At 43.1% G+C, this 15,000-nt stretch overlaps 1 protein-coding gene across 1 annotated transcript in view; it reads left to right on the top strand.

The window, feature by feature from the left end:
- Positions 1-15,000, top strand: part of pappaa (pregnancy-associated plasma protein A, pappalysin 1a) — a gene marked incomplete at both ends in the record, with an annotated part of 282,732 nt that overhangs the window by 148,994 nt on the left and 118,738 nt on the right. Inside the window, 1 exon segment of the mRNA XM_080743260.1 lies at positions 13,294-13,404. Coding sequence (XP_080599386.1) covers positions 13,294-13,404 — 111 coding nt within the window.

The raw sequence follows: 15,000 nt of genomic DNA, 5'->3' as shown, positions 1-15,000 counted from the left end.
CTTTTTTTTAAATAAAACATAAAAAACACCAAAAAGTAAAAAACGTGGAGATGAGAGGTTTCTGCCTTCGAGCTTTGACAGCAACAAAATAAGCCTGTTATTACTCTGATTACCCCCCCCCCCCCTTCTCCCTCTCTCCCCCCTAACTTTCTCTCTTCTCAATCCTTCTCCACTTTCCCTTGTTTGAGCTGATTTGTTTTGTCCCCCCCGCCGCTTTTACAGTACATAAATAGTAGATAATTGGACTAATTAGGGGGGTATTCTCCCGCTCCCTTCCCATTATCTCCATTGTGTCCGCTGTTTTGGCACAACAGTTTTGCTCCCCCCTTCTCTCTCTCTCTCTCTCTCTCTCTCTCTCTCTCTCTCTCTCTCTCTCTCTCTCTCTCTCTCTCTCTCTCTCTGTCTATCTGAAGTGGTGATTTACAAACACCAGTTTGTGTCTACAGACCATGGGGTTGGCGGGTTGAGGCTGCCAGGCCAACTCTCCTATATTATGCAGCCAGCTGGACTAAATTAAGACTCTCTTTCTGCGTGTGTGCGTGCGTGTGCGTGTGTGTGTGTGCGTGTGTTTGTGTGTGCGTGTGTTTGTGTGTGCGTGTGTTTGCCTGAAAGTTTAGCTAATCCTCAACGTTGCCGAAATATATTTTGGACGGGGGGGGGGGGGGGGCCTGTCAAATTTGTTTAGTTCAGAATTAACAGGAATCAAGTTCATGTACTTTGAGTTGACAATTATATATATATTTTTTTCTTTTAATTTCACAAACGAAATTAAGTACTGTCGGGTGGAAAACTCATATGTCCAAAAATCTGTTAGGGTACTTTTCAGGATTCATATTCAAAACAGTGGTGTAAAGTAACTAAGTACAGTTTTGAGGTATTTGTACTTGAGTATGTCCAGTTTTCAGTACTTTTACTTCTACTCCACAACATCTCAGAGGCAAATATTGTAGGATTGGGGAGGTAGTATAGAAACCAGGACTACTGCATGTTTTTGTGAGGGAATCTACCCTGGGAGACACGGGGAGAACATGCAAACTCCACACAGAAAGGCCCTATCGCCAACCCCACCTAGGGTGTGGGCGCTGATGACACGGAGGGAGGAACACGCTGCCAGCGCCCACAGCTTCCCCCGGCGGGAATCGAACCCAGGACCTTCTGGCTGTGAGGCGAAGCGCTACCCACTACTCCACCGTGCCCCCCAGATCTGCTACTTCTGATGCTTTTGTGTGACGCTGTAGTGTGAACAAGCAAGGTGTTAATTAACCCAAAAAAAGAAAAAAAAAACAGAAGTTAAAACATGGAGATAAGAGGTTTCTGCCTGACAGAGCCAAAATGTACTTTTCACCTCCCGTTCCGTTTTTATCTTAAAGTGAACGAAAAAGAACAAAGTCCCGCCGTGCATGTGGAAGTAGGACAAAACACCCTCTGACACATTTTCTTGTGACTGTTTTGTGCCACCAACCAGATCGCTTGGAGTGTCTCCTGTCCCTACAGCGCAATTTGAAATCACACCACAGTTCTAGGCGGAGCCGCTCGTTTCACCAGCGTCTGCAGGTTCAGGGCCGTTTTTAGCTATAGGCGAGCTAGGCGGCCACCTAGAGCGCCATCCTAGAGGGGGCGCCGAGGGGTTGCCGAAATGGAGGGAGTGGACCCAAACCAGCCCCAAACCGGCCCAAAACCGACTAAATTCACGCCAAAACCCTCAAAAATCGCGCGCGCACGCGAGTGGAGAGAGGCGCATTCGAGAGAGCTTGCATAGAGCGCTGATTAGACATGCTACGGCCCTGGGCAGGTTAGCTACTCGCCAGCGTCGGCAGGTTAGCTACTCGCCAGTGTCGGCAGGTTAGCATTTCAACAGGTTATCATTCACCAGCGTTAGTTTTACTGAGGTTAAGGTTAGGTTTAGGTGGTCGGACCACCTGGCACCTCCGCACGGTGCAAAAGGAGCGCTCCCTAGCTTTGGTTCAGCCAATCAAAAGCTTCCGAGGGCGGGGTTTGACTAGAACTGGGGTGTGATTCCAAATAACGCGTCACTACAGTGTCCCACTGTGCAGGTTGTCACTACAGTGTACAGAATATCAATACTGTAATATAGAAATACTCTGAGTAAAAGTCCGGTATTCATTTTCTAATGTAAAGACATCTTTTGAGAATAGCAGATCTCACAAGCTCACAATGCGTCGCACCGCGGCGAAAGTACAAATTCTGTAACCAGACGAGAGGAAAACATGAAAAAACTGCAAACATATCTCATGTGGCAACACCTCCGTGAACGTGTTTACTCCGTTGAAATATTCTCAGTAAACGATGCCCCCCCCCCCCCCCCCCCCTCTCTTTTGCTTTGTGGGGGGAAAACAAAAACAAAACGTTCAAATGAGAACTCTTGAGGCCCAAGTCTAAAGCATTTAAGGAGCCACCATCTGTGAGGCATTTGTAGAGAGAGAGAGAGAGAGAGAGAGAGGGAGAGAGAGAGAGGGAGAGAGAGAGAGAGAGAGAGAGAGAGAGAGAGAGAGAGAGAGAGAGAGAGAGAGCTAGAGATTTGTATGAGGTTTCAGACACCATTCAATGGTTTAGTGCAAGGGTCTTCAACAGGTGGTCCGGGAACTCTAGGGGGTCCTCAGAGTTACTACAAGGGGTCCTCCAAATCTTTGTCCTTTTTTATATTAACCATTTGAACCCTACCGTCCATATTCAGAGAACTTTAGTCAAAAAATAGCAGATCTACAAGCTCACACCGCCTCGCGCTGCGAGGCATTGTGAGCTGAGCTTGTAGAATGGCTATTTTTGGCAAAGAGCTTTGGTGTAGAGGGAAAAAAGAGCAGACTAAGTACAGATAGTCGAGGACCCACATGGCCAAAAGCTCAAAGAAAAGAGGGGTACCTGTGATTTTCTGCCGTACTTTTTATTTCAGTTTTATCTATTAGGTTGGTCATTAAGGTCCACAGAATGAGAGGCCTGCATGCTCTGCCGGAAACATCGCGAAAAAAAGTTATGGCCATTTGTATATTCACTGTCCCATTGACTCCACTAGAAATATTAAAAAAAGAAAAAAAGTCTGTTTTAATTAGCATGTGAAGGGTCAAATTAGGGATTCTTCGTGATTCTGAATCCATTGCAAGCATTTGTTTTGCATGAAAAACATTCCTTGGGCAAGATATCAACCCCCCCAAAACAGTCAAAAGTGATGAGTCATCACTTTTTTTTCCACTTTTCACAGTTTTGGGCTGCCGAAAAGTAACCCAAGCAATGTTTTTTATGCAAAACAAATGCTTGCAATGGATTCAGAATCATGAAGAACCCCTAATTTGACCCCTCACATGCTAATTAAAGCAGATGTTTTTTATTGTTTTAATATTTCTAGTGGAGTCAATGGGACAGTGAATATACAAATGGCCATAACTTTTTTTCGCGATGTTTCCGGACCTTAGTGACCAAACTAATAGATAAAACAGAAATAAAAAGTACGGCAGAAAATCACAGGTCCCCTCCCATTTTGGGGACTGGGTCCCCGACTAAGAGTGAAAGGCCGAGTGTTATAAGTATTGACGGTTCAAGTGGTTAAATATCTGAAAACACAAATTGACATGAATCCAAAATACATTGATGATTGTGCTGTCAAACGATGAAACTATATGTAATGGAATACTTGGCCTGAAAACATTGAAGACCCCTGGTCTAGTGGAAGGCTGGTTGGATGGTGAGTGCCTGGTGGGTGAGGTCATGTCACCCTCATAGCCTCTCTGTGGCCCACCACCATGGCCTTTTGTTCCTGAGCTAATGACCCATGACTTCCACCACGGTACCTACACCATGCCAAACCTTCACTTCACTGACATTTCTCACCATGGTTTTAGTCTAGTGCAGGGGTTTTCAAAGACGGCAGTCCAGGGGTGCCTTAAGATGATTTGATAATATTTGGAATTTATTTGGACACTTGAAAAAATATTTAGTATCATTTTACAAAGTTATTTTCAGTCTGTTCTAACCAAAATGGCTATTATCTCAACATTTTCCTCGCAACATAATCACTAAAATATCGTCACTGTCGGGGAGAAACCTTGTATCTCCAAGTTTCAAATGTGTACGTCTTTTGGTAAAGCAAAGCCCTGCTTCATCATACAAGACTGTCGCACAAAACTAGTGAAAACAGACGATCTACAAGCACTGTGTGCTTGTAGATCTGCTGTTTTCAACGGTTTTGGACATACAAGGTTTCTACCCGACAACGACGATATGCTCTAAATATAAGGTGCTGGGATGTAGGGGTGCCTCGGATTAAAAAAAATATTTATGGGGTGCCCTGAGACAAAAAGGTTTGGGAACCCCTGGTCTAGTGGTTCTCAACCTGTGGTACTTTTGGAACGGCAAATCAGTGTCGCTTCAACTCGATGACATTGGTCGCTTGTGAGCAGCGTGGGTGGGGTTTTCCCAGAACTCATGTGCGATTCCAAGTAACCCAGCGCCGCTGCCGGACCGTATCGCACATTCTCAAACATAAACATCGCGTCGCCCGCCGCGGTAACATGATGAGATCGTATTGATCTTGCTATAAAACATCAGTAGCAGACATGTTTTGTTGTGTTTGATTACTAGTTTGTAGCGCTCCTATTCTGCCTGTTTCTTTGGTTAGCAAGTAGCAAGCAACAGACTAGCCACTAGCCAGCCACATAACACCAATAACAGCTACGTCATCTGCTTTGCATCTGCTCGAGTAGCCTAGTGTAGTCTTGCCAATCGCTAACAGTTGGACTAAAAGATGCATATACCAAACGATTTTTTCAAAAGCAAAACTACTCCGCATCAAGGAGTTTATTAGGTAGGCCCTAAAAGTATGTCCTTGAGTGCAGGGGAATATCTTGTGTATATCTTGTGAATCCGGTTTGATCTTTCCGGCAAATTGTAGTCCTTTGAGTACTACAACATGACGTTTTGTGGTTTCCGCTCCAGACCGGTTACAAGCCCGAAAAGTGAAGTGATCCCAGACTATGTCTAAAGTGACAATTTAAGGACTTTTAAGGACTATTTTCAGGCGTTACGGAGATACGAGGTTTCTGCCCCACAGCGACAATATATTAAAATATGGAGGGGTCAGAGCTCCTAAAGGTGTGAAGCCTTATGGACGCAAGTGGAACTCAGACAACATCAAGTATCCCTCTTAAAACACTCGCATGACTGAGCCTGATTTAGAGATTTAGAGGTGGAATGCGTTTGCTCAGGAAACTCTCAGAAGTGTTGCCCTTTCATGACTTTTCCTTAACATCCAAGCCAAGTCTTGGTTTCTCTCTACCATCTGAGACATTTTGTAAATATGAAATAAATATTTTTGAGTGTTTCCTGGCAGAATTGTTCAACTTCTAAATCTCAAAATAGGTCAAAATGACCTGTTCAGTCATGCGTGTGTTAACACAGTGCCCCGCCCCCAGAGAGAGCTGCAAACCCACAACACAATCTACGCGTGCGAGCAGCTCCAAGATATGGTCTCTGTCTTGGTGGAAACCTCATTGTGTACAAGACTGATAGCAGATCTACAACTTCGAGACACGTCTCGCTTCGCGCTTTTGTGTGACGCCGTCAGTGGTGTAAAGTAACTAAGTATATTTTTACGTATTTTTAAGTACTGTACTTAAGTACAGTTTTGAGTTATTTTATACCTTACTTGAGTATTTCCAATTTCCAATACTTTTACTTTTACTCCACTACATCTCGGATCCAAATATTGTACTTTTTGTCTACGTTGAAAACTTTAGTTACTAGTTACTTTGGTTACTAGCAGACATAAACGATTACATTCTAAAACTTAAATAAATTAATCCACTTTTTACACCTAGGCAATTTGATGCGACGCGTTGTGAGCTTGTAGATCTGCTATTTTCAAACATTTTGTACTTTTACTTTTGGTACTTTAAGTACGTTTTGATGCCAATACTTTTGAACATTTACTCAAGTAAATTTTGAATTCCAGACTTTTACTAGTCCGAGTATTTCTGCATTGGAGTATTGTTACTTTTACTTAAGTAAAACATTTGAGTACTTTTTCCACCACTGGACGCCGTAGTATAAGATCAAATAGGCCCGCTAATTTAACAACAATAACAACAACAACAACAACAAAAAGTTAGAATATCTCTTAAGTCTTCCTCGGACAAGCCTTCCAATGATTGTTTTCGCCCGACAATATCAGCGAGACCAGCGACAACAATATCAATCAATAGCGAAATAAATACATAAATAAATGTGGATTAAAACATCCAAAAAAGGCTCATTCTTGCAAACGAGGTTTCCATATGGCTTCCAGAGAGGAGTGAAAGAGTAGAAGGAATGCCATCATTCCAGAGGTTTCTCTTTCTTTTTGAATGTTACCACACGCTTATGTCACTGTGTGCTGCTGAGGGCCATGTGGTCTGGAGCGGGGGGGGGGGGGGGGGGGGGGACGTGTCCTTCCTCTAGCCTGGAGAGTGCTACAGCTCTGCTACTGTGTGTGTGTGTGTGTGTGTGTGTGTGTGTGTGTGTGTGTGTGTGTGTGTGTGTGTGTGTGTGTGTGTGTGTGTGTGTAGGTGTGTGTGTGTGTGTGTGTGTGTGTGTGTGTGTGTGTGTGTGCACACATGCATAGGCTACTACATGTGTCTGTATGTGTGTGTGGTGGGTGGGAGAGGGAGGGGGTCAGTGTGTGTGTGTGTGTGTGTGTGTGTGTGTGTGTGTGTGTGTGTGTGTGTGTGTGTGTGTGTGTGTGTGTGTGTGTGTGTGTGTGTGTGTGTGTGTGTGTGTGTGTGTGTGTGTGTGTGTGTGTGTGTGTGTGTGTGTGTGTGTGTGCGCGCGCGCACGCACGCAAGCACGCACCAACTTTACTCTTGCTTTTCTGGGATCTGGGACAAAAACTGTCTGTGATTGTTTCCTTGTTTTACTAGAATATCTCTCTCTCTCTCTCTCTCTCCACCCTCCTTTAAACTGTTACTTACCTGAAGGCTAGAGTAGCGATGGGCTCCATGCCCAAGCATTTGTTTCACAGCCAAAAGTCATGGAGAGAAGTGTGTGTGTGTGTGTGTGTGTGTGTGTGTGTGTGTGTGTGTGTGTGTGTGTGTGTGTGTGTGTGTGTGTGTGTGTGTGTGTGTGTGTGTGTGTGTGTGTGTGTGTGTGTGTGTGTGTGTGTGTGTGTGTCTGTGTGTGTGCGTGCGTGCGTGCGTGCGTGCGTGCGCGCGTGTCATATGTGGCCGATTACTTGCAGCGTGAGAGGGCTAAACTGTTATCCCCTCTGCTGCCTGTCTATGTATAATTAAGGGAGGGGGGGGGGGGGGGTTCTTCAGGGTCTCTCGCCCCCGCCGGGAGGGGAGAGGGGGGGGTTCTGGACACTAAAAGATACGTACGTTTGAATACTTTTGACCTATTTGAACTATTTTGAATACAAATGGGGAGTGCAAAAGGTGAGAAATTCTCTCCTTGGTTCTGGGAGGGGGAGGAATGGGTGAGACCTGTCTTTATGACCGATAACTAACAGTCAGAGTGGTATAATGGTATATTATTTCATACTTGGGAAACGTTTCAGAAGGGAAAAAAAAAAAAAACTAGAATATACTATGTCTTGAGTATTTAGGAAAAGTCATGGAAGGGGAAATTTCTGAGACCTTCACGGGGAGAGTTATTGCACTTTGCGATCTCAAAATCGGTCAAAATGACCTGTTAGTCACCCGTGTGTTAAGTACATTTTGATGCGAATACTTTGTACTTTTACTCAAGTACATTGTACATTTTGAATTCTATCTACAAGTTCATCTGCAAGCTCATCTACAAGTTCATCTATAAGCTCACAGCGCGGCTAAGCTCACGAGTGCCGCGCTGCGAGCTTGTATACCTGCTATTTTTCAACAGCTAAAGTATAAAATAATTAACCTTGGGCCCTAGTAACTCAGTCCCACTTGTTCCCCCCTTGTGACGCCCCTGCGCACACACACACACACACACACACACACACACACACACACACACACACACACACACACACACACACACACACACACACACACACACACACACACACAGTCAGATTATTTAGTGAGGAGGGCCAGTTCTCCCCCCCCCCAGAGCGGAGCAGGTTGAGCTGGCTCTCCTCTCTATTCCATGGTGTGTTAGTGGGGAGAACATTGTGTTCTGCTCCACAAAGACAGCACTGGTACATTTCAGTCCTCTGTGGACCCGCTCTAACCCATCTGGGACGGGAAGGAATTAACCCCCTTTTGTTTATGTTTTTTTTTTTTTTTTACCTTTCAAGACTGCTATGTATTCGCGTCGTTGTTGGGTGGAAACCTTGTATGTCCAAAAACAGTTCGTTTTGTGTTTATCATCTATAAAATGTAGTAAACTAGTGAAAACAGCAGATCTACAAGCACACAACGCCTCGCATCGCGAGGCGTTGTGTTTTGTGCAACAGTCTTATATGTGTTTTGTGCAACAGTCTTATATGATGAAGCGGGGCTTTACTTTACCAAAAGACGTACACATTTGAAACTTGGAGATACGAGGTTTCAGATGTGATCTACAGATGTGCCATTTCAAAACGTCACACGTCATGCCATTGGCAGATTTTCAGGGATTGGAAAAACATTGAGCTTGTAGATCAGCTATTTTTTTTTTTTTTTTGCTATTTTTATGACCTCTGACTTCTGACTTTAAAAACTCTACCTATGAAGGTGGATTCTGCTTACCTTTTTGGTAATGCAGTGGTTTCTGCAAAAATTATGCTCTATTCTCCATAAAAATTAGAAAGGCAAAACAGGGAAAGAAACCGGCACACATGTATTTATCGTACAGCAGTGGTCCCCAAAACTTTTTCAGGTTCGAGACCCAAAAGTGAAATTTGACGTTTGCCGCCAGGACCCAAACTAGTGAAAACAGCAGCTCTACAAGCTCACAACGCGACATGAAGCGTCGCGGTGTGAGCTTGTCAGCTTCTTTGTGAGCTTGTGAGCTTCTAATTTATTACATTTCTTAGATTTGTCTTTTATTTGTTAATAAAATTACTTTGAAAAATCATTGCATTTTTCTTTTATTCCTAAAATCTTAGTTTTTTTTTTAGGAAAATGTTTTTAAATGTTATTATTTTTAAATGTAGGAAACAAAAAAATGAAGGGACTCGATAGGATCCCGACCGAGTGTTTGGGAACCAGTGATGAACAGTACAGTATATAGCAATATATATATATATATATATATATATATTTTAAATAAATATTTTAAGTTTTTTGGAAAACCTAGCCGTTTTTTGAATCGCCCTCAGGCCGAAATGGGCTAATCCTGCGTGGGGTCCATAGTGTGTGTGTGTGTGTGTGTGTGTGTGTGTGTGTGTGTGTGTGTGTGTGTGTGTGTGTGTGTGTGTGTGTGTGTGTGTGTGTGTGTGTGTGTGTGTGTGTGTGTGTGTGTGTGTGTGTGTGTGTGTGTGTGTGTGAGAGAGAGAGATAGGGTCGCCAACTGTCCCTTGAAATAAGGAATTGTTCCTCATTTCCGTTATTTTGGAAACGTTTAGAAAGACCTTATTGAACTGATGAATGGTCACACTTTGTTCCTGAATCAATCAATGACACATCTTACTGGTTCAAACGGCTCATAATGTGCACACAAAGCTAAAATACCAGCTTGTAATCCACTTAAAGCCTCCTAAACTTGGTAAATTGGACCCGAGTTCAGTCGTCTCCGTCTGGCGTCTGCACGTTCTGTACCGCTTTTGTCTGTCTTTTTGTCTGACACCAAAACCGACACGTTGTTGTGAGCAACTTTTTGGCTAATGTTCCCCGCAGAATATTATGGACGCTGGGGTTGAAGCAGTTGATATAATATAGTTACTGTCAGGCTATACAGGCATACAGTAGGGCATTCACCAAATATTAGAATATTAGAACATTAGAATATCAAAGTCACTATTCGACGCTGTTCACCGAAGTCGAATATTCGCTTATTTTAATTATTTGTATTTTCTCTTTAAAAAATATACATAGTTTATAAAGCTTGGCTTGATAGGAAGTCATAAGAATGAGTTGTCAATGCCCCTGGTGGATGAATTTGTTAGTGCTCTATACCAGGGTTTCTCAAGCCTTTTTAGGCCGTGACCCCCAAAATAAACATATTTGAACTGGGGACCCCCACCCTGACAAGCACTTGGAATTGTAGATATTACATTTAATGTGACTCGGTTCCGCAGATAAAAATTGTGAAAATAGCAGATCTACATGCTCACAACGGCGTTGTGAGCATGTAGATCGGCTATTTTCACAATGTTTGCCTCTTGCTTACTTAATATTGGACAGTTTGGCCAGTCCTGTCGATTATTCGACTATTCGAATACTTTGAGGTCGACTAATTCGAATACTAAAAATCACTATTCGTGAATGCCCTAGCATACAGCCTTATTTAAACTTTTTTTTTGTGTTTTTCGGGCCCTGCTCAATCAACGCCCTACTTGATCCCACCACAAACGTCACACACAAGCAGGTCCACAAGCTTGAAGACATCGTATAGTTCTACGACTTTTGCCACGTCGTAAATCGCCAACGTCATGGAGATGATCCATCTGTAACTGACGCTCCAAGATGGAACAGAGAAATGACAGAGAATAATGATGAACTAAAATGTGGTTTAAATGATCAGTATAACTAACTGAACTCTCAAACTGTCTTTCATGGACAACCTTCAAACAATCGCTTGTGGTTTTATGGTATTTTGAAAAGATCAGGCACTTAGATCAATTCCAATGGATACATCACAATAATAATTGAACCGATCACCGACACAGTCCCAAATGACCTCCAGGTGCAGGTAGAAGAATCATGGATCAATGGGGAACAAAATGATTGATCCTCAGAATAGTAGAGATAGAAAATCAGAACAGAACGATTTGTCCCGAATGGTCCAATAATAAATACTCCTTTGTCAGAGAGTGTCAAATGTGAGAACAGTTTGTCCATCACACAAAAAAACAGCAGGTTCCAGCGGGTTGGACTTGGTTGCAGATGCTGAAGGAATTCAGTGTGTGTGTTCAACAGTCACCCATAACCATCTGCTTTGGCACAACTAAATCGTCATTTATTTATTTATTTATTTTTTGTGCAAATCTTTGAATGTACTGTATATATTTGTAACTCAAACCCTTCTTTCTCAGTGTCCCTGGAACAACATATTTTGAGATGATGGTCCGTAGCCAAATACATATAATTCTAGGGGGTACATGACATGAAAAAGTTTGAGAACCACTGACATAGAAACATGCGGGGCTGTGAACAGCGAGCGGACTGTAGCTGTGTCGATCTGCGGACTTCTCGCACTTAGTTCCCACACGTGCATTTTTGAAGGATGCCTGCCACGATCTGCCTGCAGTGCACACACACACTTTCATCTCGTCCCACAGTAAACTAACAAACCCATTTCTTCCTGAGACACACTGGGTTGGTCTTCATAGGCTTTTAAACAAGTCGTTTTAAACGTCCAAAACTGTTACTTTTCAGGATTCAAATTCAAAAGCATCAAGAGTAACAGATCGTCCAGTTCGCGCCACACTCCGAGCTCGCACTTTTGATGCTGGCGCGCGACAGCTCATCCGCACTGCCCGCGATGCGACGCGAGTGACGCGACACAATCGATGAAATCTCGTTAAAATACATGTGTTTCAATGAGGACGTCCTGACCTACCACGAGTGACAACGCGACATACTGCGACATCGTCCACCCCTCCTGTTTTCGCTCGCGGAGCCTCTATTTGAGCGAGGTTTCGCAGCGACATGTCCCGCCCCCAAACACTTTATACAGTGTTCGAGTTATACTCGGCTAAAACGGGTATTTTCCTATATTAAATCATATTAAATCGGGTATTTTTCGGGTATAAAGTCGGCTAAAACGGGTATTTTCCTATATTAAATCATATTTTTCCTTTCACAATATTAATTCGGGTGTCTTTGGGGCTTCACATTGGCTATGTTGACAACTCCAGGCAGTCTTTTCTGTTCATATTAACTCACCATTATTGCTCAGCCTCCAGTATATTCCCAATTCCTCCATCTGAGCTCTGAGCCATCCAGCCAAAAGTTCCCGTTCTGGTAGCATAAAGTCGGCTAAAATGGGTATTTTTCTTTCTCAAAACAAGGCGGGTCGGGTTCATATTTATTTACTAAAAAAAACATTGTCAACGGTGTGATGTCATTGTTCAGTCTTACTGCCTAACATGTTTATTTAGTATATCTAGTTAACATAAATAATATAAATTCTTCCAATGGAACATGAAAAAAAAAAAAAAACGAGAAAAAAAAGAGACCCCACAGGGGTTGTTGACTATGGGGTCCCAGACTTTAACTATGGGGGCTAAGCCCCCATTGGCCCCCACATAACTCGAACCCTGACTTTATATTATTATTTATTTATTTGATTGGTTCAGGCTACGTCGCAATGCAATGACCGACGCTCTAAATGCGGACAGTATTTTGCATTGTGTCGCTCGCTCGCGAGGTGTGATGCTGTAGCGTGAAATAGGGACATTAATTTACAAAACAAACAACATCAAAAAACACAAAATGTAAAAATGTGGAGATAAGAGGTTCCTGCCTGACGCAACAAAGCAACAAAGTCATAAAGATGTGGTGTGGCAATAGAAGTCCTCACACAACCTCTCTTCAAACACAGTGTCCATGTTTCCTCACTTCATGCACAGTCACTGTATACTATATTACACGCATGGAGTAGGCTAGTATGCACAGTCATGAAAGACAGAGAGACACCAGGATGTCTGCCTGGACATGCGGCAGGTGAATGAAAACAAGTATAATTTGGCCTTATAGTTGCTCTGGATGTGTGTGTGCGTGCGTGTGAGAGAGAGAGAGAGCTGTACCAAGAGCAACTTCCTCACACAGTGTAACAACAGGCAGGAATGGTCCTGCCTGGCAGCCAGCCAGCAGATGATAGCATCAGAAACAAGTGCATTTTTTTAGTGACTGAAATTCCTTCAAAGACCAATTTACTTTTTTTTTTTTTTTTTTTACTAATTTTTTATTGGACACAAAACAAAAACAAGCTACTTTTTCACTTTTCATGAAGCGAGAACACACGTTCGTTCACAGGCCTTGACCTGACTTTTCTTCTTCAGACTTATTCCCATGTTTGGTTACAAAAACCCTTCGAGTAAACACAAAACCAGTTTACGGTATCTTTGGAGCCAAAATGAAAAGAGAGGGTTGTGATAAAGCATTGCTGATAAGCATGTGAAATGGACTCATCTCTTCTGTTCTTTTTTCCCTTTCTCTCTCTCTTTCTCTCTCTTCCCAGACATGTCAGTCCAAAGTGTTTGATCTTTCTGACGGGGTGTCGCAGTATGCGTGGTTCCCCTGCCGGGAGGCCCACGAGTCGTCCTGGGGGTACCCCCATTACTGGCTCAAGGTAAGATGAAAACACTGAGGCCAAATTAACTCATTTAGGGTTAGGATTATTGAATGCTTTAACCAGTGAAAAATAGCAGATAGATGCTATTTTTGAAAAAGTCGTGAAAATGTGTGCAAATCTTTGAATATATGTATTTTCAAAGCGAACGTTTGTAACTCAAATTTTGCTTCTGGGGGGTCCCTGGAACTAGATATTTTGAGATGGGGGTCCGTGGCCAAATAAATATCATTTTGGGGGTCCTTCACATGAAAAGGTTTGAGAACCACTGACATAGTAGTCTCTCAAGAACAGACTAACTGAGCTCCATTTAAGTGAAAAGGACCTTTTCTTTGACGATGGCTGGCCAGATTGCTGACATAGAAAAATAGGTTTTTCAAAAAACCTTAGAAGGATTCAAAAGACACTTACAGAATCGGGTCTTAATGCTAGTTAAAGCATAAAATAATGATACACAATAATGTGTAGGCCTACCCGTTCTAAATGGGTTAATTGGTATGTGAACGGTCACAGCTTGTCCGTATGTATGTATCTCTGTCTATAACGCCTGACACTGTGGTTCTATATTGTCACTCTGACATCATGTTCTGATGTCACTGTGGTGTCAGGGGAACCACTCTTAAAAGAATGGGTTTGCTGCTCTGACATCATGCTCTGGCTTCAGTGTAACAGAATCCCTTTTATGCCCATATATGGAGCTCCCTGACATCATCAATATTAAGCCCATATCTAACAGGACTTCACATGGGAATGCCCATACATGGAGGCCACATCGGCCACATACCACACTAACAGATTCCATATATGGCCAAGACAGATGGCCAAGACAGCCCATATCTGTGTGGCTGGTTCTATAACCCGGGATCTCCATGTATGGGCATAAAATGGTTATGATGTCAGATGTCATAGACGTCATGGAACTTTCACATAACGAATAACTGATTAAGCATGCGTGGGGTCTCACAGCATATCTCCATATACAGTACATGGATCTCCATAATATGGGTACCAGGAGTCTCCATATATGGGTAACTGGTCCGATGTACATCACTGGCCACATGGCCAAGAATTGCCCTGAGGCATCTTACTAGTACTTCAGGTTCAGTTGGTACTGCAGTATTCTGACTACACATACGTCATGTCCTAGTATGAGCCAATAGGGGAAGGGGATCAACGTCACTTGATTCCCTTGTTTGGCCCGGCTTAAAGAATATATTATTGGCAGACTCGCGGAACGCTTAGAATATTTGGCGGGCCCATTTTCACTCTTCACTAGATCGGTTTGCTGTTGCAATTACCTGCACTATACGTCACCATCTGTTGCGCTGACGAAATTAACCCATAAAATGTAACAAAGTGTACGTTCCCTAATGCAATTCCTATGGATAAAGCTGTGCGTTGTACACCCGGAGAAGCAATGGCGGATTCGAGCCAACACGGGTGTCGCGAAAAATTCTGGGTCCCGGATACAAGGATTCACTGCGGGGCAGTGCGGGCTCCCCATGAATGTTCTTCTTAGGGAGAGGAGGTTTTTAACCCATTTAGACTGGGAACGCATTATTACGCATTATGTTGTGCTTTAACTATTGAAAAATC

The sequence above is a fragment of the Nannobrachium achirus genome (genome assembly GCF_963921795.1).
Source record: "Nannobrachium achirus genome assembly, chromosome: 15".
NCBI lineage: Eukaryota > Metazoa > Chordata > Actinopteri > Myctophiformes > Myctophidae > Nannobrachium > Nannobrachium achirus.
This window is presented reverse-complemented; position numbering and strand designations above follow the sequence as displayed.